The sequence below is a fragment of the Salvia hispanica genome, chromosome 5 (assembly GCF_023119035.1).
Source record: "Salvia hispanica cultivar TCC Black 2014 chromosome 5, UniMelb_Shisp_WGS_1.0, whole genome shotgun sequence".
In the NCBI taxonomy this organism is placed as follows: domain Eukaryota; kingdom Viridiplantae; phylum Streptophyta; class Magnoliopsida; order Lamiales; family Lamiaceae; genus Salvia; species Salvia hispanica.
In genome coordinates, this window is record NC_062969.1 from 31528027 (window position 1) to 31554334 (window position 26308).

At 38.9% G+C, this 26308-nt stretch overlaps 4 protein-coding genes across 4 annotated transcripts; 3 read left to right on the forward strand and 1 right to left on the reverse strand.

The window, feature by feature from the left end:
• The first annotated feature begins 3432 nt into the window (after nucleotides 1-3432).
• LOC125190977 (UDP-glycosyltransferase 76F1-like) lies at nucleotides 3433-6174 on the forward strand. The gene is made up of 2 exons (XM_048088420.1): nucleotides 3433-3991; nucleotides 5076-6174. Exons 1-2 carry the CDS (start codon nucleotides 3523-3525, stop codon nucleotides 5966-5968), a joined length of 1362 nt encoding a protein of 453 aa, XP_047944377.1. The 5' UTR covers nucleotides 3433-3522; the 3' UTR covers nucleotides 5969-6174.
• A 6696-nt stretch (nucleotides 6175-12870) lies between these two features.
• On the reverse strand, nucleotides 12871-15431 carry LOC125187299 (7-deoxyloganetic acid glucosyl transferase-like). The gene is made up of 2 exons (XM_048083863.1): nucleotides 14854-15431; nucleotides 12871-13833 (listed from the first exon to the last, which is right to left on the reverse strand). The coding sequence occupies exons 1-2, from the start codon at nucleotides 15374-15376 to the stop codon at nucleotides 12914-12916; spliced, it is 1443 nt and encodes a 480-aa protein (XP_047939820.1). The 5' UTR covers nucleotides 15377-15431; the 3' UTR covers nucleotides 12871-12913.
• A 3975-nt stretch (nucleotides 15432-19406) lies between these two features.
• LOC125186083 (transcription factor MYB1-like) lies at nucleotides 19407-22913 on the forward strand. The gene is made up of 2 exons (XM_048082396.1): nucleotides 19407-19779; nucleotides 21798-22913. The coding sequence occupies exons 1-2, from the start codon at nucleotides 19521-19523 to the stop codon at nucleotides 22709-22711; spliced, it is 1173 nt and encodes a 390-aa protein (XP_047938353.1). The 5' UTR covers nucleotides 19407-19520; the 3' UTR covers nucleotides 22712-22913.
• Nucleotides 22914-24590: 1677 nt separating this feature from the next.
• LOC125190904 (senescence-specific cysteine protease SAG39-like) lies at nucleotides 24591-25880 on the forward strand. Its single transcript, XM_048088325.1, has 2 exons — nucleotides 24591-25017; nucleotides 25291-25880. The coding sequence occupies exons 1-2, from the start codon at nucleotides 24591-24593 to the stop codon at nucleotides 25878-25880; spliced, it is 1017 nt and encodes a 338-aa protein (XP_047944282.1).
• Nucleotides 25881-26308: the final 428 nt, after the last annotated feature.

Genomic DNA, 26308 nt, shown 5'->3' on the forward strand with positions numbered 1-26308 from the left:
TCTCGATGTTTCATTTCTAGAATTATTATATTTTAACTATGATATTGGAAGATAAAGTTAAGAGTGAAAATATTAATTACTCCTCAATCTCCTAAAAATAGAAATTATTGAAATGACGCAGATTTTAATATAAAATTAGTAAAAAAAAATAGAAGGTAAAATATGTCAATGGAAAATGGATCCCACTTTATTAGAAACAAAGAAATTTTCGAAAATATAAAGTTTCTACTTTTAAGGGATGGACCAAAAATGAAAGAGTTTCTAACTTTTAGTTGACAGATGGGATATAAAGTACTCTCTCCGTCCCACTCAAGATATCCATCCACCTTCCAATTTTAATTTGACCCACTTACTTTCCATATTTTGGAACAAATTTATTTCTCCTTGTTAAAATATTCAATCACATTTATCACTCTATTTTACCATTCTAGAACGTGAACATTTAGAGCATCTCCAATAGCGGCTAGCCGATTCGCGTCGCTAGCCGAACTATTGGAACGGCCAGCCGCATTTCGGCGAAGAAACCGGCGAGCGCACGCCGATTTGAGGGCGTTGGCCGCCATTGTGGCGTGCCAATCGGCGAGCGATCGGCCAGCGCCCATTTTTAATTTTTTTTTTTGAAATTTTTTGAAAAACTATATAAACGCGATTTTAGTTTCATTTTCATTTGCAACACTTGTTTTAACGAGTTTTCTCTCTCTCTAAATTTCTGTGCAAGAGCAACATCGAGCGATGAGTAACGCAGGTGGTAGCAGTGGTGGTAGGTAGTGGTGGGGATGCTGAGGAGTACGAACGGTGGATGAACGAGGCTATGGAGGCCTACATGAACCGCGAGATAGAGCGGTACATGCGAAGGGTCGAACAGCAGGCGGTACCTCGCCCTCCACCCGTTGTCCACCGCCGAGCAGTGATTGATCGGGATCACGTAGCTGCACATCAGCGGCTATATGACGACTACTTCGCTCCGGACCCGCGGTTTTCCGGAAACATGTTCAGGCGGCGTTTTAGAATGCGCAAGGAGTTGTTTATGCGTATCGTTGACGCTTTAGAGCGTCGATATCTGTATTTCCGCTTCAGGCACGATGCGACTGGCAGACCCGGCTACACCCCTATTCAAAGTTGCACGGCGGCAATCAGGAAGTTGGCCAGTACCTCCACATCGGTGAGTCGACAGCCCTGGAATGTCTGATGTATTTCAGTCAGGGCGTGATTGAAATATTCCATGATCAGTACCTTCGAAGCCCTACCCCCCAAGATTGTCAGGATCTGATGCAGATGCACGGGCAGAAGCATGGGTTCCCCGGGATGTTAGGCATCATAGATTGTATGCATTGGGAGTGGAAGAACTATCCGACTGCCTGAAAGGGTGCCTACATGACCAGCTACAAGTCAAAGAATCCCACGATGATCCTCGAGGTCATAGCTGATTACCGGGTCGAACAACGACCTCAACGTCCTCAACTCGTCGCTCCTCTTCAACGAGCAGTGTCAGGGCATCGGTCCGGCCGTCTCATTTGTGGCAAACGGCAACCGGCATGATATGGGCTACTACTTGGCGAATGGTATACACCCTAGTGGCCCGTCTTTGTGAAGACGATCAGGCACGCAAGTGATGACAAGAAGGCCTACTTTGCGGAACGGCAGGAGTCAGCGTGCAAGGACGTGGAGCGCGCATTTGGTGTGCTCTAGTCTAGATGGGCAGCAATCAAGGGTCCAACGCGTTTGTGGGATTTCGGCTACATTGGTGATATAATGTACGCCTGCATTATCTTGCACAACATGATCGACGTAGACGAAGGCGTACAACTGACTAATTGGGCCAATGACGATGAGGCCGGTTCAAGCCAAAGAATGGCCAGCCCTAACGTACGACGTGGGGTACCTCACGATGAAGCCGGCCGCCTCCAGGCACATGCAGACATGCGCCAAGTGAATGCTCATATTCAACTCCAAAAGGATATAACTGAAGAGTTGTGGGTACGAAGACTGCACGGCGATAGTTTTTTTTCTTTATTATGTAATTTTTTTTAAATGAATGTACTTTTTTTTAAAATGAAATGAATGAATTTTCCCGTATATGTCTCGTAAATTTAATTCCGTAATTTATCGTAAATTTAATTCCGTAAATGTAGTTGTTTTTTAATTATTTTTATTGCGGCTAGCCTGTGGCTGGCCTTAGGCTAGCCTATTTGATTAAAATGCTGATGTGACAGGTGAAATTTTAGTGCTGATGATGTGGCAGTGAGAGAGAGTGGCTAGCCTGTGGCTGACCTATGACTGACCTATTGCCACTTAAAATGGGATGAAAAAAGTACAAAAATGCACTTAAGTAACATAAAGTGAAAAAGAGTAATAAATGTTTTAAAAATATAAAAATCTTTTCAACTATGTTACGTCAAAATATGTGTGAGTATATTCTCATGTTCACGTTTAATACTTCATCCGTCCTATAATAAGAGTCACTTTTTGCATTTCGTTCGTCTTATAATAAGAGTTCTATTTTATTTTTACCATAAATCATAAATAGTATCTATTTTAAATTTCTTAAGTTGCTAATTCTGTTAACCCATCAACGCAGTGTATTAAAAATATCAATACATAATTTTGTTGACGTTTCAATCTATTGTGTTGACATTTTTAAAGCACTGCGTTGATGAGTTATCAACTTAAAAAATTAGCAATATAACACACACCCCTAGGACTCACATTATACTAATTTTTTCAACTCATTTTTCTTTTTATTTCTTAAACCCATGCCTAAATCAAATAGTACTCTTATTATGGGATGGAGGGAGTATTGTAATAAAATTAGAGTTAAAAGTTATACTCTATCCCTCCTATATAAATAAAAGTTCTTCCTTTTTCTGTCTATTCCATAAAACTATAAACTTTATATATTAGAAAATTTGTACTCCTTTCGTCTCCAAAGAATATGAACAATGAGTTCAGCACGAGTTTTAATAAATAAGGGAAAAAGTAAGAGAGAATGAGAGAAAGGATAGTGGAAATAATGTTAGTGGAGGAATGATATAAGTTGTAAATAAAATGATATGTAGAGGTATCATGTTGTTTAACATTTTCCAATTTATAAAATTCATATTTTTTAGGAATATACAAAAAAAAATAGTTCATATTCTATGGAAACGGAGAGAATATCTCTTTAAAAAGAAGAGAATCTCATTTTGCACTATTCAATCACATTGCATTCTATCTCATTTTATATTTTATTAATTTTGTATTAATTCTGTATCATTTTAAAAGTTTCTATTTTAGGACACGGGGCGAGAGTACTTCATTCTTACAAAAATGGATTTAGAGGTATAGGTACATTTATATTCATAATTTGGTAAAAAAATTGGATTATAATAATATGTGCACCTATTTACTCATCCTCACCCAAATCTAGAATGACTACCAAAATCTGAAATTCGGTCGATGCTGTGTCTGCTGCCCTTATACTACTATATTCTCAAACCTTTCAGACTCAATAAATTTTAAGCTTACAATCTCACAGTTAACGAAATGGACAACACAAGTAGTGAACGAATCCGCCGCCGTCTCATCTTCTTCCCTCTGCCGCTGCAAGGCCACATCAGCCCTATGCTCCACCTCGCAAACATCCTTCACTCCAAAGGCTTTTCCATAACCATTCTCCACCTCAAACTCAACCCCCCAAACCCCGCAAACCACCCTCACTTCACTTTCCGCCTCATTGTCGACGACGACTTCTCCAAAGAGTCTTTCAACGCCGATCTAGTTTCATTTCTTGCGCTTCTCAACGACAAGTGCGTCGAGCCTCTGAAGCAGGCATTATTGGCGGAGGGCGATGCGGTGGCCTGCTTGATCTCGGATGCTATCTTTCATTTCACGACGGGGGTTTGTGAGAGTCTGCGGCTTCCGAGGATTGTTTTGAGGACTGGCGGCGTGTGTTCCTTTCTGGCTTTTGCTGCTTTTCCTCTTCTGCTGGAGAAAAGCTATCTCCCTCTTCGAGGTTTGTAATGCTTCATCTTTTTCGCACTTTTGTGGCCCTTAATTCACCTCCATCCATCCGTCAATAGATGTTGTTGGGTTTTAAGAAATTGTTTGACTATACAAAATAAAATTGTAGAAAAAGTGTGGATCCTGTTTTATAGTTTTGGAATAAAATTTGAGTGAATTAAGTTAAGTGAGGGCCACTTGTCAAAGTAGATTAAGTTTGTGGTCCACTTTTCAGCACAGGGATTAAGAATTGTGTGTTAAGGAAATAAAGTAAGAGAAATGGTTATTTTTTGCCATAGAAATGACTACATTATGATGATTTGATTAACAAGGAACAAAGGAGTACTAAATAGTCAAATTTTAGTTTGCGAACACCTGATTCGGCACGAGTTTTAACGTATAATTGGTAAAGTAAGAAAAAAAGAAATACATGTAGTATAAGTAGTGTTAGTGGAGAGTGAGCTTCACATCATTAATAGTGTAGTATAATGATGTAAGTCGTGAATAAAGTGATGTGTAGGGTATTGTGTTGTTTCACTATCCAAAATTAGAAAGTTCATACTTTTCAGGAACGGGGTTACTCAGGAAATAGGTCATACTTTTTAATAAGGGAGGGAGCAATTTTGAAAACTAGAATGATAATTAACCAAATTTTAGAATTTTGCAATTATTTCATACGCATTTTCTAGACCTACGTGGAATAATATTTATGGCGTAGTGTCAAACGTGTATTGATATTGACTTAGTGAGATGAACGTGTATCCCGTAAGTCGAAGTGATTGAATATAATCCATATTACTTCTTCCTACACCAATTTAATCAAAATGTAGTGGGACGTTTGCGGACTGTGGGATTGGGTTGAACCGGAGCTCAGACTACATTACAAACGATGTATGGGATACGCGTCTGTGGCATCTCACTAAGGCGATATACGCTTGATATTATAGTTAGAGAAATTATAAAAACTTGGTTATTTATGATTTCGGTTTTGAAAAATATGTGACATATCAGAATTTGACTATTCTTCGTAATTTACTTGGCATTGTGCCCTCCAATTAATTTTATTGTTGTTGAGCAACGTTTGTCTTGAAATGTAGATGACAGGCTGGAGGAGGCAGTTATAGAGCTTCCTCCACTGAGAATCAAAGATTTGCCAGTGATCAACACGCCTCATCAAGACATGCTTTACGAGCTAGTTCAAGAAATGGTGCATCAAACCAAAGCCTCCTCAGGCCTAATCTGGAACTCTTTTCAAGAGCTCGAAGAAACATCGATTGCAAAACTGCATCAAGATTTCCAAATCCCAATCTTCCCAATAGGTCCATTTCACAAGCACAATGTCAATAGCAATAGCAATAGCAATAGCAATGCACCTTCTTCACAAAACCATAGCTCCATTTCCTGGCTAGACAAACAAGTCCCCAAATCTGTAATCTACGTCAGCTTTGGCAGCATTGCAACGATAGAAGAACCTGAGTTTCTCGAGGTAGCCTGGGGCCTCGCCAGCAGCAAGCACCCTTTCCTGTGGGTCATACGGCCCGGCCTAGTACGCGGCGCTGAATGGCTGGAGATGTTGCCGGGAGGCTTCCTCGACGGGTTGAACGGGAGAGGGCATATAGTGAAATGGGCCCCTCAGCTGGAAGTGCTAGCCCATCCGTCAGTAGGAGTGTTCTGGACGCACTGTGGATGGAACTCGACTCTGGAGAGTATCTGCGAAGGGATGCCGATGATATGCACGCCTTGTTTCACCGATCAGCGGGTGAATGCAAGGTATGTGAGCCATGTTTGGAAGGTTGGGGAGCAAATAGAGAAGGAGCTAAACAGGGAGAGGATTGAGAGGGCTGTGAGGAGGTTGATGGAGGAGAGAGAAGGGGAGGAGGTTAGAGAGAGGGCATTGTTTTACAAAGAAGTAGCTAATGTTTGTGTTAGGCCAGGTGGATCTTCTTATGATTCACTGTCTAAATTAGTCAAATATTTATCTTTCTCTTAGTCTAGCAGGTTTTAAAATTTTATGTATGTTGAAACTGATGGAGGTAGCTGGAAGTTGTTGCTGGAGAAACAGTCGGAGGTGGTTAGTTAGTTAGTTGGCTAATGAGAAGTGATCACTCTGTTCTTTACTCTGTTTTAGTATAAATAAGTGCAGCTATCTTTGTATAAGACTATAATAAGTCTTATCTTTTCTCTAAACATTTTATACTATTGAATCATGAAATCATATTTTTGAATTTCTAGAATGTTAATCGTTGGACTTCTTTGACTTGTTCATGTAGCCATGTCCACGATCGCTCACCGACCGAGAAATTTTAAAATGCATGCATAAGTCCCATCACAATTTAAAATGCAACATTTAATAACATACAAACGTAGTACAGTATAATTTTTTTATTTAAACACGTACTCCCTCCATTTTTTTAATAGTTGAGTCATTTTTCCATTTCGTAAAGTTTCTTTATAGTTGAGTCATTTCTATATATGGTAACTTTTTTCTCTTTCTTACATTACTCTCTTACTTTATTCTCTCTACTCTATTTACTTTATACTTTATTCTCTTTACATTTTCCTCTCTCTTACTTTTTTATCTATTTATTTAACACACCCAACACTCATTTCTAAAATTCCGTGCCAAAAAGTTCCGCTTTAACTGTAAAAAACGGAGAGAGTATATATATTTTATTCTGATTAAACTTTGTGACACAGATCAGTCAAAATGTGTGCAAAGCGAAACTGCATTTCCTTTTATTCTTTTTAATTTATTATGTGTATATTTTGCAAATTAGTATAGTGTGATGCTTGTAATTTTCAAAGAGAATTCTATATTCTCGAAAGTCGATACGGATGGAAAAGAATCTTTTGATTGATACTATGCACGATTATTAGAGCATCCACAGTGCCGGCTAGCCGATTCGCGGCGAATCGACCAGAAAATCGGCGTGGGCTAGCCGATTCAAGGGCGTTGGCCGATGCGCTGGCCGCCATTGTGGCGTGCTGATCGGCCAACGCTTATTTTCGGTTTTTTTTTTTTTTTTTGAAAACCTATATATACGCGATTTTAATTTCATTTTCATTTGCACCACTTGTTTTAACGAGTTTTCTCTCTCTCTAACTTTCTCTAACTTTCTGTACAAGAACATCATCGAGCGATGGACAACAACAACAAGTCCAGTCCGGCTACGAGCGGCTCTCATACGCCCACGGTACCCTTGGGATCCGGATGGGGCCGATAGGCGGGCAGATGGGCCCAGGGTTTAACGTCCCTTGGGGGCGTTGATGGGGATGATGGCCGGAGCGCCGGGGGGGATGGGGGGGGAACCGGGGGGTATGCCGTGGGGGATGCCGGGCGGGGGCAGGGGAGCAGGGGAGCGGCGGGCAGTCAACGCCGGGGTGGGGAGGTATGCCCCAGGATGCAGCAGCAGATGATGCAGCAGATGATGGGGATGATGTGGCAGGGAGGGATGCAGCACGGTATGCATCTCGGGATGCACCGGGGGGGGACACGGTCTATCGTTCCTCTCTTGATTTTTTTACGGTTTCGTCTCACACGTCGACCCCGGTGGAGACGCAGTTCACTCGGCGATGACCTTCTGTCATTGCATGATATGGGGATCGATCTCGGGGATCCGGACACTCCCGTTTCAGCGGGTCGGGCCGCGCCGAAGAAGAAGAAGGGCAAGGGGAAGGACAAGGCGGTCGGCGAGTCCTCGCAGCCCGGTGTTGACGACACTCCCACGCGGAGGAAGTGGACGGAGGATGAGTACGCCGGGGTGGCCAAAGCGTGGTTGACGGTGTGCGACGGTCCACTGGTTGCGAACAACCAGCGGGTCGTCAACATGTGGGCGAATATTAGAGCTGCCTATAGGAGGAACTGCCCGCACGGGAAGGACTTCAGCGGGGAGGATTGCCGGAAGGGGTGGGAGTGCATTAGGGCCGCTGTCGGCCGTTTTTCGAGGTTGTACACCAACGCCCTCCGCCAGCTGACTAGTGGGCAGAATGAGGAGGACGCTCGGAGGATAGCGGAGAGTCAGTTCCCCTTGCCGGGGAAGTATAAGGAGTTCCTCTTCTGGGAATGCTATGTGTTGCTGAAGGACTCCGAGAAGTTCCGGGCGGGGTGCGACGCTGGGTGGCCGAAGAAGTAGAGGCTGAACTATTCCGGCGACTACAGCGGCAGCGGATCCCACGACCTCCCCCCGGATGCTGAGGAGTTTTCGTCCCCTCCATCCGTTGCTCGTCGCCCTCGCCCGGTTAGCCAAAAGCGGGCGCAACGGGCAGCGAGGGGAGGATCCCCCCTATCGCCCCATGAGGTCATCTCGGCCCCCACCCCCACGCGCGTACACATTATTCTCGCGTGCGAAGACGGAGGAACGTATGTTCGAGGTCTTCCAAGAGTGGAAGGCCGCAACCGACCCCACGGAGAAGATGTTCATCTACTCGATGCTCGAGAACATGCGAGTGGATTTGGATGCCTCGAGGGCACTGGTGGGGGGTTCAGACGCGGGCTCAAATACCCCGGGTGGCGGCGGCGAGGACGGCGGCGGCGACGACGAGGAGTAGAGAGTGGCGGGGCTCGTGTGTCGAAGCTTTTTTTGAAAAAATCATGTATTTTTTTTAAACTATGTACCTTTTTTTAATGAAATGAATGAATTTTCCCGTATATGTCTCGTAAATTTAATTTCCGTAATTTAATCGTAAATTTTATTCCGTAATTTAATCGTAAATTTTATTCCGTAAAATGTAGTTGTTTTTGAATTATTTTTATTGCGACTGGCCTATTACTATTGTGGATGCTCTTACAAGAGAAATAGTGGAATACATTAACTAATTTTTCAGCTAAATTGTTGATTCAGAGGAGGCACCCTATACCAATTTATAGTCTTTTTGTCAGTATTTTATAATTCTACCCATCCCCTTGCAATAGGACGCTCTATAGTCTGTCTTATCTTTTCAACAACTATTTTGTACTTCATCTCCACAGTGGATTTCACATTTATAAGACAGCACGAGATTTTAGGAGGTTTTATTTTTATGTTTGGTGAAAAGAGAAATATAATATTTATATTATTGTGTGATGGATCTTTCTCTAAAAATGGAAATGTGATATCTTTAGTGGGACAAGCGAAAAAGGAAAGCGAGATATCTTTTATGGGGATGAAGTAGTTTTTATTTTTTAATTTATTTGTATCTGAATATAATAAACTTTTAAAATATACATTAATTTATGACTATAATTTTAAAAAGATCATTTTATTTAAAAAGTCGAAAGAGTATAATATGAAATACTTTAAAAAACTACAATTTCAACGATGATGAGGCAGGCATGGTCTTGTTGGACATGAGGCGGGCATGGTCTTGTTGCTTGCGCATTGAGACCTGTGCCGCTAGAACCATTGTAGCACATCGGTAATCCGAGAACGTGGGGTGGGGTCGCCACACCAAATCTAGGTCTAGTTCCTCATTGCCCCAATCGGTGACACTTGTACCTTCATCGTCGACTATCATGTTATGCAAGGTGATGCACGCATCTATGGGTGAGCACTAGGGTTTCGGTTCAATTTTTTACCAAAACCGAAAAATCAAATTTAGTTCAAAATCCAAACCGAACCGAACCCGAAAAACCTAAAAATCGAAACTAAAAAACCAAAAATCGAACAAAATCGAAAAAACCGAAATTTTTAAAAATATCGAAAAACCGAAAAAATAGTACTCCCTCCGTTTCTTCATAGTTGAGTCATTTTTCCATTTCGAAAAGTTTCTTCATAGTTGAGTCATTTCCATGTATGGTAACTTTTTTCTCTTTCTTACTTTACTCTCTCTTACTTTATTCTCTCTACTTTATTCACCTGTATACTTTATTCTCTCTATCTTCTTCTCTCTCTTACTTTTTTATCTATTTATTTAACACACCCAACATTCATTTCTAAAACTCTGTGCCGAAAAGTTCCGCCTCAACTATGAAGAAACGGAGGGAGTACTATATATTACTCCCTCCGTCCCGGCTAAGATGACACATTGCTTAGCCGGCACGGGATTTTAGGAGTTATTGGTAAAAGTATTTAATTGGAGGGAGAGAAGGTGGGTGTAGGTATTAAAGTAGAGAGATGAAGAAAGATGGATATTTTAATAGGAGTGAGAAAAAGTGATTGAGTGTATTAATTGGAGAGAGAAAGTTACCAAAAAACGAAATGTGTCATCTTAGTTGGGACGGGAAGTAATATTTATATATATATATATATATATACTAAAAATTGTGTTAAAATGACAAACACCTTCGATAATATTGCAGTTTAGCGTGGTGTCACAAGTGTCATTTTAAGAGTGTTGTCATTTTAACGCACCCCTATGTATATATATATATACAATTTATTTTATTTTATTATACTAATAGAATATAAATATATATTATATAAAATTAATAGAATATATACACTACATATTATATAAAATATATTAAAAGAATATATATTATATATATGATATAATATATTAAATTAATAGAATAACTATATATAATACTCCCTCCGTCCCACATTATGAGTGTCATTTAGTTATGGCACGAGTTTTAAGAAATTGGTGGAGTGTGTAATTAATGAAGTGAGATGGTGGAGTGTGTAATAAATGAAGTGAGTTGGTTGAAGGTGGGTCCCTTTTTGACTTTTTGGTTTTTTATTTTTATTTTGGTTTATTTTAATGTAGATAATTACATTTTGATGTAATTTTTTGGAACAATGGGGTAAAATTGTATGACCAAATATGGAAAATTCTAAATGTGACTCTTAAACTGGGAGACGGACTTTTATGACAAAATGTGACTCTTAAACTGGGACAGAGGGAGTATATATTAAAAATATAATTCGGTTTTTTGGTTTTTTTCGCCCGAATCGAACCGAACCGAAAAACCAAATTTTTTCTATTTTTAAAACCGAACCGAATCGTTAAAATACCAAAAAAACCGACCCGAATATCAAAATTTTGGTTTGGTTCGGTCCGGATATTAGGTTTTCGATTTTTTTTCTCACCTCTACACGCATCTAGAGATGCCCACGGTTCCGGAACCTACACGCATCTAGAGATGGCCACGGTTCCGGAACTGGTGGTTACGGTTCGTAACAGCCGGTTCTGGTTTTGAAAATTGTTGAACCGGAACCGAAGCGCGAGGGTATTTCACACGGTTACTGTTACGGTCCGGAACCGCCGGTTTTCCGGCATTTTATGGCGGTTTTTCACTGTTCCGGCGGTTTTTCGCGGTTTCGGCAGTTTTTCACGGTTCCGATGTGGCACCGTTTCGGTTCCGGAATTTTGGAACCTAAACCGAACCACGGTTCCAAAAGTGACGGTTTCGGTTCGATTTAAATCTCACAGTTCTAGTTCGAACCGCCGGTTACGGTTCCGCGGTTAACCGCCCGAACCGAAAACCTTGGGCATCTCTACATGCATCCATGACATCGGTGATAACTTCCTTGTACAAGAAAAGAGTTGGATCTTTCACTATTTCCCAACGTGCTTGGAGCATACCAACTACATGCTCCACATCCTTTCGTGTAGCCTCCTACCGTTAAGCAAATAAAGTTTTCTTCGGATCCATTGGGCAGGTGATCGTCTTCACAAAAATAGGCCATCTAGGGTTTATGTTGTCGGCTAAGTAATACCCCACATGATGCTAGCGTCCGTTTGCCGTAAAGATACTCGTCGAACATGCCTGATATGGTACCGTAGGCCAACTGATTGAGCGTAACTGTGCATTTCTACAACGCCGTCAGTCCAGGTCTGCATATGCCATCAGGTCGATACTAGAAGTATATGTCGCATGCCTCCAATGTGTGAACAATGCGGAGAAAAAGATCCCGCCGCATTCTTAATCGGCGGTGAAAAACCGTCACCCCACCGAGCTTCATCGGCAAAATAGTTTGCCAACAGATATTGGTGGAGTTATGTTATGCTCGCGGTGGACAGAGGTTCGACGACGGTTTGGACTTGAGACTTGCTCCACCCATTCACGATCCATTTCGGCCAAGCAATCAACCACAACCCTATTCACGCAATCGAATAGGGTCCAAGCTAAGGCTTGAGTAACGCTCTCCGAGGAAGTGAGGTCACCGTCGAGATTCATTTTGATAGAGTGAGAGAGAATTGAGTTGGGGAAAGAAAGAGTAGTGTGAAAAATGAATGAAAAAGAGTTACTCCCTCCGTTTCGCCATAGTTGAGGCGAAACTTTTCGGCACGGAGTTTTAGAAAGGTATATTGAGTGTGTTAAATAAATAGATAAAAAAGTAAGATGGAGAAAAAGGTAGAGAGTATAAAGTGAATAAAGTAGAGAGAATAAAGTAAGAGAGAGTAAAGTAAGAAAGAGAAAAAGGTTACCATATTTAGAAATAACTCAACTATGAAGAAACTTTCCTAAATGGAAAAATGACTCAACTATTAAGAAACGGAGGGAGTATATTTGTAGAAAAAAAAAACGCACGTTGCATCGTTCGCCCACCTACACTGGTGGACGATAGGGCGGAGGATGCATCTGGCGGGCTATTCTCCCGCCCATTGTGGATGCCCTTACGCAATATATCAAATTTACAACATCTTTGAATCGATAGAAACAATTGAACAAAAATAGTACTCTCTCTGTCCCATAATATATGGCATAGTTGGAGAATGACATGGGATTTTAGGAGATGTTTTATGTGTTAGGTGGAAAGAGAAAATAGTTTATTTATATTAATGCGAGAGAGAACTTTTTCTAAAAAAGGAAATGTGACATCTTTTGTGGGACAAACTAAAAAAGAAAGTGTGACATCTATTATGGTAAATGTGTATTTCAAACTTATGCACGTTGTGACAAGTTGATTTTTCATGTTATCTCATTTTGCAAAATGATTATACATTATTTTTGCAGAAATAAAAACATACAAACAACAAAAACACCTTAGATTGATATTCTCAATTCTTATCAAAGAAGCAAGGACTTGATATACTGAATTAGACATTCAAGATTTTTATACGACGATCCCTCTTCACTAACTGACTTCTTCACAAGTTTAGCCATATTTCCTGCCCTTTCTAAAAACTCTTCTTTTCTGACTTCCATCAAATCCCTAATGGCCTTCTCAATAATCAATCTATCACAAGTATCTTTGATATCCAATCCAATCTTCCAAATGTCACTCACAAACCTACTATTTATCATTTGATCACCAAAATAAGGCCAACATACCATAGGCACTCCTGCAGCAATGCTCTCGAGAGTCGAGTTCCATCCACTGTGTGTCAGGAATCCTCCTACAGCAGGGTGGTTGAGAACCTCCTCCTGCGGCGCCCACTCCACCACCAAACCTTTTTCTTTACTACGTTCAATTAAATCTTTTGGAATTCCATCCTTTCCGGCCACCATATCCGGCCTCATGACCCACAAGAATCTCTGGCAACTGTTGAGCAAGCCATGCCAGAACTCTAGCACTTGCTCTCTCGTCACAAGTGTTATGCTCCCAAAGCTCACATAGACGACAGATTTAGGTGGTTGCGTGTCTAACCAATGGATGCAGCTCTGGTCTTCTGCCCATAGGCTCGTTCTGCTAATCGAGGCCTCCTCGTTCTTCTTTGTTAGTCTGGTTTTCGTTTGCTCGTGGATAGGACCGATGGAGAAAACTCTTGGCACATGCTTTTGTATCTGTGCAACTATCAACCCTTCTAGATCTTCACATGTGTTGAATATGGCCGCTTGTGCCCTCACGATTTGTCTTGACACAGTTACTACTTTCCCGAGAATTGAGTCGTTTACGTCGTCTACGCGGTAAAACTTTGGTAGGTCACGGCGCCGGAGAAAACCTTCCATTCCCGGTATGTTTTCAACTAATCCATCCATCGATTTTCCTGCAAAATATGCAAGCAATTTAATACACTAGTTGTAGTAGATTATAGTGTTGGAATTAAATTTATGATTCACCTAAATCATAGTAGTACATTTTGAATATGATCGACAAATATAAAGCGGAAGCGTACTTAGATTCAGATTCATGATGTTGTTTTATTATTCTAGAGTCAGGAAATCGTCCCGTATTCTTTTTTTAGCGTTTGGTTAATAGAAATGAGATACTCTTTACCATAACCGAGAAAAATTACCTACTCATGGAATACCAAGGTGATAATCCTATTTGGTATGTCCTTCCAATAAATGTTTAACAAATGAAAATATATACTCCCTCCGTCCCAAGATAAGTGACTTGTATTCCTTTTTGGGGTGTCCCACTATAAGTGACCTATTTCCATTTTTAGCAAAAAGTCATCTCTCTTACTTTATTCTCCACCTACTTTATTCTCTCTTCTTTCCTCTACTTTTCCCTCTCTCATATTTTACTCTCTCCACTTTAACTTATTTAAATAGCATTCCTTAAATCCCGTGCCCAAAAGAAGTAGGTCACTTATCTTGGGACGGAGGGAGTATAATATACTTCTAACTAGATATATATACAATGAAAAGTCTCCAAATATAACAACACACTATTTAATTTGTATAGAAAATTTCTCCACATTCCATGTATAACAAAATACAATGTATACATGCATATAATATTTCTATACACAAGAATGATTTATCATTCTATGTATTTATATATTTAATCTTCTTCCATAATTATTAAGTACAAAATTATCTTACACGTAAAACGTAGAAAAATAATCACACCACCCATTTTAAGATATTAGAAAATTACCTTTTTTTCTCTTTATGTATAATTTTTTTTTAATATTTTAAAATGGACTTCATGAGTGAGAAAAACTAAAAAGGTAAAGTCGATCTCTGATCTCTTGAATGAGACGAGTAGACTATTAAATTAGTAGATCACATAAATAATCATAAATATCTACACTTCATATAGAAATACAGCGGGGTACCTTGGAAAGGAATTTGTTGAGCTTGAAGGAGCTGAGGAAAGCAGAAAAGAGCCCAAAAGTAGGAGGCCGTAGCAGTCCGGAAATAAATGTATGGAATCTCATTCTCTTGGGCAAAGTCGGCTGCGAAGCTCATCAGCCCATCGGCAACGAAGCAGGTAACCGGTCTCCGGGAATCGGAAGCCAAGAAATTTTCTAAGACCATCATTTTCTTGAAAAGCGGAACGGTGACTTGTTCGACGGAGGATGTGATATCCATGACTCTCTCGCCGGCGCGGGGGTGGTCGTCGGGAAGGCCGTCGGGGAGGGTTCGGAACTGGAATCCCGGGTAGCGGGAGAAGGTGGCGGGGACGGTGCTGTGGCGGAGGAGGCGAGAGTGATTGAAATCGGAGACTATGAAGGTGACGTGGAAGTCGGCTAAACAGAAGAGTTGGGCTAGATTGAGCATGGAGTTGAGATGGCCTTGAGCTGGAAAAGGGAAGATTAACACATGCGGTGGCAGATATGTTCCTTGTTTCGAGCTCATTTTTATCTGTTTGTGAGTATTGCAGGACTAGACTTTAGCAAAGATAAACAACCACCGATTCACGATGTATAAATTTATTGAGGTGAATAACTCTGAATTCTAATTTTTTGCCCAGTCCGTGACCCATGGCTCTTTATTCAAGAATGGATCTACTTAATTTTTTAATCAACGCTCAAAGTAGCTTCGGCCATGGCACGGATTTTAAAAATATAGTGAAAATTATAATAAATTATATATTAATTTAATAATAAATTATTTATAATCCAAATATATAATATTTTTTCAGTCTCATTAAATATAAAACGTTTGCTTTTTCACATATGTTTTGAAAAAATGATACTCTAAAAATTTTTCTCATATTTTCATTTCTCTCCGTCTTCCAAAATTTATCTCATTTCACTTTTACCATTTTTGGTAGTGGACCACATATTCAACTAACTTATTCCTACTCACATTTTATTATAAAACTAAGATATAAAAATAGGATCCACACTCCACTAACTTTTTCAACTCACTTTCCATTACATTTCTTAAAACCCGTGTTGGGTTAAAGTGGGACAAATTTTGGTGGACGGAGGTAGTAATAATAATTAAAGTGGAGAAAAAATAAAGAAAAAAAAGAATTATGTAAAGGGGATTCTCTTCTCTACATTATTCTCGCTCTTACTTTATTTTTTCACCATTTTTATTATTTATTAGTATAATTTTTCCAAAACAAGTGCATAAAAACAAACATTGCATATTTAATGGGACAGAGAGAGTGTAAAATTACTCCTAAAGGATATATGGAAAAAATGAATCACAATATAGTAACAAATAAATAAAGAAATAAAATATACTTCCTCTATCCAAAAAAATAGTCTTATTTTTGGAATGCACGAGTTTCAATTAAAAATTAATCCCTTCGACCTACTTTAGGAGTTCCGGTTGAGTTCGGCACATGTTTTAAGAAATACAAAGGAAAGTTGGTGAAAAAAGATAGTGGAATGTGGGTCCTAGTTTTATATATTAGTTTTATAATAAAATGTGAGTGGAAAAAGGTGAGTGGATTGTGGGGCCTATTACCAATTATGGAATATTCCAACCGGGACTCCTAAAGTGGGACACCCAAAAGTAGTAAACCGGGACTCCTAAAGTGGGATGGGGGGAATAGTAAGTACTCCCTCCGTCCCAACTAAGTTGAGTTATATACCATTTTGGGATGTCCTAACTAAGTTGAGTTATATTCCATTTTGGGATGTTCTAACTAAGTTTATTCATTTCCTTTTTTGACAAAAATCATAACATTCAATCACTCTTACTTTATTCCATCATCTACTTTACCCCTTCTTTATTTTTTCTATTTTATTCTTCTCTCCAATTTTTCAACACAATTTTTCAATCTCCGTGGCAAGAAATTTTGACTCAACTTAATCGGAACGGAGGGAGTAAGAGAGAATGAGAAAAAATAAGTAATGTAAGAAAAATAAAGAAAAAAAGTGGATAGAGTATGAAAAGTAAGAAAAAATGAATATAGTATTATAGAGAAACTTCCATTAAATGAGATACTTTTTGTAGACAGAGAAATAAATTTACCGTAGCTACTGCAAAATTTTGTGATACATAAACTAAAAAACATTGTAAAAGTTGAGTTTGTATTAAATGTTTGGAGTAAAATTACCTTTAAGTTCGACATGTTTAAGTTTGGTGTAAAGAGTTGGAAATAACCTAAAGGACGGACTAAAACAGAAATAGTTTCTATTTATAAGGGGCAGAGGTAGTAATATATATTCTATCCGTCCCAAGGAAGATGACTCATTCCTTGAGCGGCACTCTGGGGCAGATCTACACTAATTAGAAGAGGGGCAATCTCCCCACCTCATAATTTCATATTCATGTATATTTTGTATATTTTACCATTTATTTCTTTCAATTTCCTACTAAATGCCCCTCCTCAAATTCTTAAAATTTCATCATATGTAAATTTGCCCCTCTCCCTACAAATTTCTAGCTCCGCCCTGGCGGCACTGGATTTTAAGCTGTTTTATTTTGTCTATTAAGTGGAGAGATCAAAGCAAGAGAGATGAATAAAGTAGAGATAAATGTGTTTTTATATTAAGTAAGCCATTTTGGTTGTGATAAATTAAAAAGGAAAGTGGATCATCTTCGGTGGAAACGAGGGAGTATAATTTAATATGCGTCCAATGAGGTAAAATAAATACCCCCTCTGTAGCAAAGACTTTTTTGGGTACAAGTGTTACGATTCTACTCATAACAATAGTAATCACAGTCCGTTCGCGGAAGAGAACTTCTTCGAGCAACCAAATTCAAGCCCTAATTAGGGTTTGACCGAAAACAAGGAAAAGAATATAAGCTTAGGGATAATTTTTGTCTGTTTTATTAATAAATAATTATTCCCTATTTATAATACTAAGGACCCTAGGGTTGGTTCGACTCTCTTAAACATCCCGGAAAAGAACCAACAACGAAGCTTATTATTCGCGCGACTCAACTAAATTAAATAATGTTCTTTAAAGGCAAAACAATTACGGTAAGAGAAATGAAATAACAACTCAATATAAAACTAACTATTTGTCTTCTTGCTCCGCTAGTGCAACACGAAGTCTTTGTATCGCGGCGGCGTTCGCCTCTGTCGTCGCGGTCGCTGCTTCCTCTCCGTTGTTCTTCCTCGAGCCGGCTGTTCCTCCGCTTCTACGCCGTGCTCATGGTCTTCTAACCCGTCCTCCTCGCTCGTGGCTGGCGCCTCAGGCCTCTGCTCCTCTCGCTGGCATGTACTCGTATCAACAAGAATTAAGAAATTGTATTAAAAGTGAGTTAAATGGAAAGAGAATAAAATAAAAAAAGAAAAAAAAGTAGAGAAATGGAGAGAGAATCAAGTAAGAGAGGCGAACTAAGAGATATGAAATATGTTTGTTTTTTGCCAAAAAAATGACTCAGTAAGGACAAAGAGAGTAGAAAACTTAGGGCCCGTTTGATAAGTTAGTAATGCCTAGATATAGATACTTATATGACTATTTCTAAGTGTTTGATATCATAGTTAACTATTATGCCAGCCCGTGGTTTTCTCTATGGCCCATCCGAGCTCGCAAATTTTTCCTTAAAATACAAAGATATGTATCTCACAAATTTGGTCGGATAGCATTTCTAACTCATTTATTATGATTTATTAATACAAAATCTAGATAATTTCTTGTCTACCAAACAACAACGAAAAAACCTTCATCCGAGCTTATCTTGACACGAAGCCCGCATTTCTTATCTTATTTAACAAATCTTGTTATATCTCATCTTTCTTATCAAAAAAATATACTCCCTCGTCCCTTAATAATAGAAAATTTTTAAAAACACATTTTTAGTGTGTAATAATTTAAATAAGAGACGGAAAAAAAAAGTGATTGAAGTATTGTTAATGAAGAATGAGACCCGTCTTATTAGAGAAAGAAAAATTTTCTTAGTTAGAATTAGTCTAATTTCAAGAGATGACCCAAAATGATAAAACTAATTTATTTTTAAGAGATAAAATGAGTAATTAATACTCCATCCGTCTCATAGTTTTAGGTTAATTGAAGATAACATGAATTTAAATACGTAATTGGTAATATAAGAGAGGACGTAAAATAAAAAAATAGATGAAGTATAACACTAAATGGTGGGCTCATAAATAAAAAAAATGTAAAAAAGAAAAATAATATTTTACATAATTGAATATAAATTATTTGAATGAGACCTATTTCCGATTAAGGAAGGGTGTAATATAACATATGGTAGTTTTAAAAAGACATATTCTCCATAATTAAAAAAGGTTAACCCATCCTTCTTTTGGTAATTTTAAAGAGACATATTCTCCAAAAAAATTTTAAAAAAAAAGCAATTTTGAAAGTTGTTTGAGGGTTGTTACTCTAGTGGACCCCACGATGGAGACATTTACTTTACTACCCCCAACTGCACACCCACCGAATTAATCCCTAACAAGATAGATATCACTTCGAGGACAGATATGTCATTTAGATGAAAATCGCGGTAATGCAGATTCCATTTTCATTTTCCTCGTTTCCCAAAACACCCCTTTTCTGTTACACGCCTTTCTGAGCACTCTTCAGGCTAGTCCAGACGGTTTCCAGCGCACAATTTCGAGTATTAATGAATGGAAGGTGAGTGGGTTGAGGAGGTAACGGAGACGATGGAGGTAGGTGTCGAAGCAGGTGATTCGGAAAATGGCAGGGCCAAGGTTCGGGGGCCGTGGTCGGCGGCGGAGGACGCGGTTTTGACGGAGCTCGTGAATAAGTTTGGTCCGAGGAATTGGAGCTTGATCACCGCCGGAATTCCCGGGAGGTCTGGGAAGTCGTGCCGCCTCCGCTGGTGCAATCAGCTCAACCCCTCCCTCACGCGAAAGCCGTTTACTGGTAAAATTTTGCTGCTCACTCTCCGTTTGTTTCTCTTTTTATATTGTGGAGACGAAAATGAAAATTAGGAAATCGTATGTTCTGGTTTGCTGTTGATTGAATTGAGTATTCTGATGGTTGCGATCACTCCACTGCAATTATGATTATGATTATGCTGTTTTTGAATTTTGTTTAATTCTTCAATCATCTTTATGGTTAATCCTGTAGACGAGTTTGTTTGCATCTCTTTTCTATTTTTCTTTTTTTATATCGTGGAGACGAAAATGAAAATTAGAAAATCGTGTTTTCTGGTTTGGGGTTAATTGAATTGAGTATTTATCTAGTTATTTCTTATTTCTGATAGTTGCGGTCGCTCCACTGCAATAATGATTATGTTGTTTTTGAATTTTGTTTAATTCTTCAATCTTCTTTATGGTTAATAATCCTATAGCTATTAGCTGTTTTTGAAAGTCGTTTACACTGTTCAATGCGCTTTATGAGCTTGTTGTCTTAGTTCCCCTATGATTATGAATGATGATCCCAGTCTTCATGATCAATGCAAAAAAATGTTTAGACGAATTAGTTGAAGAACTGACATGGAACAATTCAAATAAACTGTTCCAAGAGCTCCTTTTCTAGTTTGAAATGTCCCAATTTTCTTTTGATTTTATGGCCTGTGTGATTCTTCATATTCTTTGTTGAAAGCTTTTCGTCAATATGACAGTGTTTATCTTGTGAAAAAGGTTTAATCAACCAAATAATTACTAGTATAGAATTGGAGGGAAGTAGTGACCTTAGTTATCATTCTTATGACTATGAGAAGTTGTTGCGTTTGTATCTCAAGGGGAGGAAGTACGATTCTTGTTAAAACTTGGTAATTTTTTTTCAGGTGCTTCCTTTTCCTAATTTCTATCACATAAAGAATTTATGCTTTTCTTTACCATCTTTTAATATTGCTGTTTAAAATGTGTATTTCAAATGCACCGAAGAGTTGCTGACTTTATACTCAAACCTGTTTGGTGTTTTAAATTTGATTATCATAAACCCAAAGAAATTCATGCCAAGCACTTCTTCTGAAATTTGGCACTATGTATAAACTCTCTTGATCTATTTACTGTATTAGAAATTGCTTCAGCTCTCTATTTTGATTATCTGGCTATAGTAAAAGGTAATTTTTATTTGTTTATTATTTTTATTTACATTTGCAAACATAATAAAAATATAAATACAAAATAGTGAAATGCTTAGGGCGGGCTATAGTCCGCCCCACTGCAGGTGGAATAGGAAGAGGATAAAATGCTGACGTGGCGGTGCATAGGGCGTCGCTTAGGGCGTCCCATTGTGGATGCCCTTACTACTAACCTTCAAGACTCTCGCCATTGAGCTATGTTCCATTCTATCCTAATTGCTTCTTCTTCAACAAATATCACTGTGACACAATTCGTAACCTTAACCTTTTATTTGTTGTTAATTTTTCTACAATTGTAAGCAAAAAAAAAAGTATCAATGTACTGTAGCCTGGCCAAGTGTATATAAAGTCTATTCTCTAATGTTCCATTCCATGCTGCTGAAGTTTACTAAATGCTTCATCTTCAAAAAATCTCATCATGACACAGTTTGTAACCTTAACCTTTTGTTGTCATGTTAAATGACGTCATAAGTTGCTATTACTGTTTGTAGTTTTACAACTAATGTATGTCTCTCCTTTTCCCTTCCTGAAAGAAAATATGTAGTTTCCCAAAGAATTTAATGTTGAATATATTCTGGTTCTATTTCGGATGAAATACATTCCTTGCAACTTTTATGGTCTTCTGTTTCGGTCGAAACGTAGGTGGGCATATGCATTTAATTTGGGATCTCTTTTATCTTAGTAGTATTTCTTTTGTGTGAGGAAGTTGGTAACCAGTTGGTGGATCTTTGTAATTAGGTACTGATTTTGTGCCACATGCTGTAAATTTTCCATGAAATGTAGTTTACTAAAGATGATTGGATGTGATACTTTTTATGCTAAAGTGTTACTTGTGGTTTAATACCCGCAGATGAAGAAGATCGTGCAATTCTAGAAGCACATAAAGTACATGGAAATAAATGGGCATCAATTGCGAAACTTCTTCCCGGGAGAACGGATAATGCTATTAAAAACCACTGGAATTCTACTTTAAGGCGTATGCATTTGAAATCAAGACCAGAATCTGGCCAGAATTGCATTACAGAGTTTACGATGGGATCATCTGAAGCAACTTCTTCAGGTCCGGCTCTCACGTTATTCAGTCCCTCAGAAGAAATGGACATATGGTCAATGGAAAATCAGCCAAAGAATTCAGAAAACGAAGCTGAGACCCCTACAAACTGTTCTCTCGAACTACCACCACCATTCTTATCTGATGGGGTCTCGAAGTCATTCAGATACTCAGAGACAGTGGAGTCAACAATGATGGAGAATGAACTGAAACCGTTTAAAGATGTAGCTCGAACTACGAAAAGCTCTGGTGCTAGATATAATCCATCCATTGCTGAAGCAATTTCTCACTCTGCTGAAGGGGACCATCAAAAGGGCTCTCATCCTTTTCATAAAGTTGGAGCATTCACTGCCTGTAATTCTTCTATCCGTGAGGCTACATTCTCGAGGACAGTCCCAGGCCAGGGGTCTCTGGTTCTAGTCCAACCAGAATACGACATATTGAAGTTTATTGATAGCAAATTTGATGAACCTTTAATTCCAATGCGATGTGGCCATGGCTGCTGTGAAGCATCTTCAAGAGACAGCTCATTGCTGGGGCCAGAATTCATGGACTATGAAGAATCTTCCAATTTTTCGAGTCCTAACTTGACTTCACTTGCTACTGATTTGTCCAGTATTACTTCGATTAGAAGAGGTCTTGAGAATGCTGCGGAGGTACGTGCTCTTGCCAACGATCAAATAGCAAATCTGGGAACCTCTCTCTGTGCGTGAACATGGAAATGGGTTAAAAGCAGAGTGACGATGAAACATTGATATTCAGTTGATTTTGTTGATTTGGAAATTGGCATAGAACTCAACACCTTTTGGAGAAATTTCTATAAGCTAGAATGTGTAAATAGGCAAGCTCTGTTACCGTTGTCTAATATATTCAAGAAGTTTTGCTAATTAGTAAGTAATTGCTCTATTAGTTTAATCACGTATCTAATGTTTATTTTCGATCTGAAATTTTATTTCTGGAGAAGGTTTTTTAATTAATTCTTTATTTTACTTTATTTGGTGATTCATCAATCTTTTCGTATGAGAGTTTCATTCACTGTTGAAAAAAAAATAGTACTCCCTCCGTCCTACAAAGATTGTCCCATTTTTTCATTTCGGTCCGTTCCATAAAGTTTGTCCCTTTCACTTTTTACCATTTTTAGTAGTGGATCTCATATTCCACTAACTCATTCCTGCTTGCATTTTATTATAAAACTAATATATAAAAATAGGACTCACATTCTACTAACTTTTTCTAACTCACTTTCCATTACATTTCTTAAAACCTGTGCCCGGTCGAAGTGGGACAATCTTTGTGGGACGGAGGGAGTATCAGTTATGATACTTCCTGCCCGCCTATTAGGGTTCCCGGTTCACTAATACACCCCACTTTCCAATAATTCATTCTACCCACATTCTATTATAAAATCAATATATAAAAATGGGTCTCACATTTCACTATCTTCTCTCACCCACTTTCCTTTATACTCCCTCCGTGAATAGGAGTCTCATTTCCTTTCGGCATGAATTTTAAGAAATGTGGGTGGAAGAAAGTTAGGAATATGAGTTCCACTTGTATATACTCCCTTTGTCCATGAAATATTGTCCAAGTTTGACTCGTCACGAGTTTTAAGAAATGTGAAGAAAAGTAAGTTCAAAAAGTTGAATGAGAGTCCTACATTTATATTAGTTTTATAATCTTAACGCGAGTGTGAAGAGTTAGTATAAAGTGCGGTCTATTTACGAAAAATAGTCAAAACAAAATGGACAACTTTTCACGGACGGACTAAAATGTCAAAATTGGACAACATTTCACGAACGGAGAGAGTATTAGTTTTAAATGATATATGAGTAGAATGAGTTAATGACATGTAATGTTAGGCTTTTTTACCATTTATGGTAATATGAACCGAGACTCCTATTTGCGGACAGACTAAATTGAAAAAATGGGACTTCTATTTGTGGACGGAGAAGGTATTCTTAAAATCCGTGCCGAACTCAAATGAGACTCCTAGTGTCGTACGAAGGGAGTATAATTGAATATTTTAAAGTTATGAGATTTTTTAGAATTTACCAATTTGGTACTCCCTCCGTCCCAAGGAAGATGACCCCTTCCTTAGGCGGCACGGGATTTTATGCAGTTAATTTTTGTGTGTTAAGAGGAGAGAGTAAAGTAAGAGAGAGGGAATAAAGTAGAGAAAAAAGTGTTTCCATTTTAAGTAATGGGTCATCTTAGTTGGGACAAACCAAAAAGGAAAGTGAGTCATCTTCAATGGGACGGCGGGAGTAGTATTATTTTTTTTTTCTTTACAAATTGCTTAAGAATACAATGTTGGATTAACCAATTTTAAACGCATGAGACAAAATAAAAATCACAGGGCCTTTGTGTTTTTGAGCAGCTATTTATAAGAAGGATATCAGTAATCCAAAATTAGACAGAGGTGCGTCGACGAAAATGAGTAATGACAATGTGTTCTTATAAAACTGATTTGCTGAATTCTCTTTCAGCTTTAATACTTGCTATACCTATAAATATCTTGTTCCTTCCAACTTGAAACATCAACCTTTTGAAAGCATAGCTAAAATATTTCATTACACAAAACAAACAACAACAATGGTGTCCACAACTAGTTGGAAGTTGCTTCTTGTTGCAATGTCACTGCTAGGGCTGTGTGCTTCACAAGCCACAGCACGAACAGCCCCCGATGCGCCCATGGTTGAGAGGCATGAGAAATGGATGGCAGAGAACGGCCGCGTATACGCAGATGAAGCAGAGAAGGCCAAGAGATTCAATATCTTCAAGGAGAATGTGGAGTATGTCGAGTCCTTTAACGAAGCAGCTGCTCGCACTTACAAGCTTGCTGTCAACAGATTTGCTGATTTAACGAACGATGAATTTCGGGCATCTAGAAATGGCTACAAGATGGCTTCTCGCCCTAAGTCTTCATCGTTTAGGTATTCAAACGTGACGGCTGCTCCAGCCAGCATCGACTGGAGGAAGAAGGGAGCCGTTACTGCTGTTAAGGATCAAGGCCAATGTGGTACGTATCTATCCATCTATCTATCTATCTATCTATCATTTACTTCCTCCCCACACCCACTAGTCCAATTCTAAATGACACATTTTTCGTTTTACAGTTTTCAACCTAATTGACACATTTATTAAAATAGAAACAACGTTATCTATACTGTATATTCTCTATGCTCAACTGACAAAACAAAACTATATAAAATCTGGTGCCAGAATCACAAATGTTACACTTAGAGCGGGATGAAATAGTAGATCACATGTTTATATTAAAATTGAAATGCAGGGTGTTGCTGGGCATTCTCGGCGGTTGCAGCCACGGAGGGAATCAATCAGATCACGACCGGGAATCTCGTTTCTTTATCCGAGCAAGAGTTAGTGGACTGCGACACGAGCCAAGATCAGGGCTGCAACGGTGGCTTGATGGACGACGCGTTTGAGTTCATTATAAGCAACAAAGGGCTCACGACCGAAGCCAACTACCCTTACAAGGGAGTGGATGGCACGTGCAACACGAAGAAGGAGTCGTCCGATGCAGCCAAGATCACAGGGTACGAGGATGTCCCGGCCAACAGCGAATCTGCACTGCTCAAAGCCGTGGTGAATCAGCCCGTGTCAGTTGCCATTGATGCCAGTGGCTCGGATTTCCAGTTCTACTCGAGTGGAGTGTTCACTGGAGAGTGTGGAACGGAACTAGACCATGGCGTGACCGCGGTTGGGTATGGCGCGGCCAGTGATGGAACCAAGTATTGGCTCGTCAAGAATTCGTGGGGAACGAGTTGGGGAGAGAACGGATACATAAGAATGCAGAGGGATGTTGGTGCTGCTGAGGGTCTCTGTGGCATTGCCATGGAAGCTTCTTATCCAACTGCTTAAAACTTGTAATGAACTTGTCTATTAGTTTCAATTCCACTGCTTGTTGACAAAATCACATGTGTATAAATGTGTTTATGTATAATTCCTATGTTCAAAGAATTGCTTGTAAAGAACTATTTAAGACTTAATCACATGGAATTTATGCAGTTATTCTCGCAGGAATTCGATAATATTCTCATGTGAAAAAGGCTTCCACGTTTCACACCCCAAAAGCAAAAGAATTGCACTATTCAATGTTATATAACCATCCTTCGAGGACATATTTTCTACTCCTTCCATCCCCAATAGAAACTTTTCAAACGAAACGGGATTTAATATAAAATTTTCTAAAATAGTACTCCCTCTGACCCGCTTTAGGAGTCCTGGTTAATCAATTTTGGGCGTCCCGCTTTAGGAATCCCGATTGAGATAAATTAATAAAAAAATAC

Bases quoted from the DNA above. Each gene is read 5' to 3' on its own strand.
- LOC125190977 (XM_048088420.1), top strand. From the start codon at position 3,523: ATGGACAACACAAGTAGTGAACGAATCCGCCGCCGTCTCATCTTCTTC. The intron at 3,992-5,075 runs GTTTGTAATGCT...CTTGAAATGTAG, and splicing joins AAGCTATCTCCCTCTTCGAG to ATGACAGGCTGGAGGAGGCA.
- LOC125187299 (XM_048083863.1), bottom strand. From the start codon at position 15,376: ATGAGCTCGAAACAAGGAACATATCTGCCACCGCATGTGTTAATCTTC. The intron at 13,834-14,853 runs GTACCCCGCTGT...CATATTTTGCAG, and splicing joins TCAACAAATTCCTTTCCAAG to GAAAATCGATGGATGGATTA.
- LOC125186083 (XM_048082396.1), top strand. From the start codon at position 19,521: ATGGAAGGTGAGTGGGTTGAGGAGGTAACGGAGACGATGGAGGTAGGT. The intron at 19,780-21,797 runs GTAAAATTTTGC...TAATACCCGCAG, and splicing joins CACGCGAAAGCCGTTTACTG to ATGAAGAAGATCGTGCAATT.
- LOC125190904 (XM_048088325.1), top strand. From the start codon at position 24,591: ATGGTGTCCACAACTAGTTGGAAGTTGCTTCTTGTTGCAATGTCACTG. The intron at 25,018-25,290 runs GTACGTATCTAT...ATTGAAATGCAG, and splicing joins TAAGGATCAAGGCCAATGTG to GGTGTTGCTGGGCATTCTCG.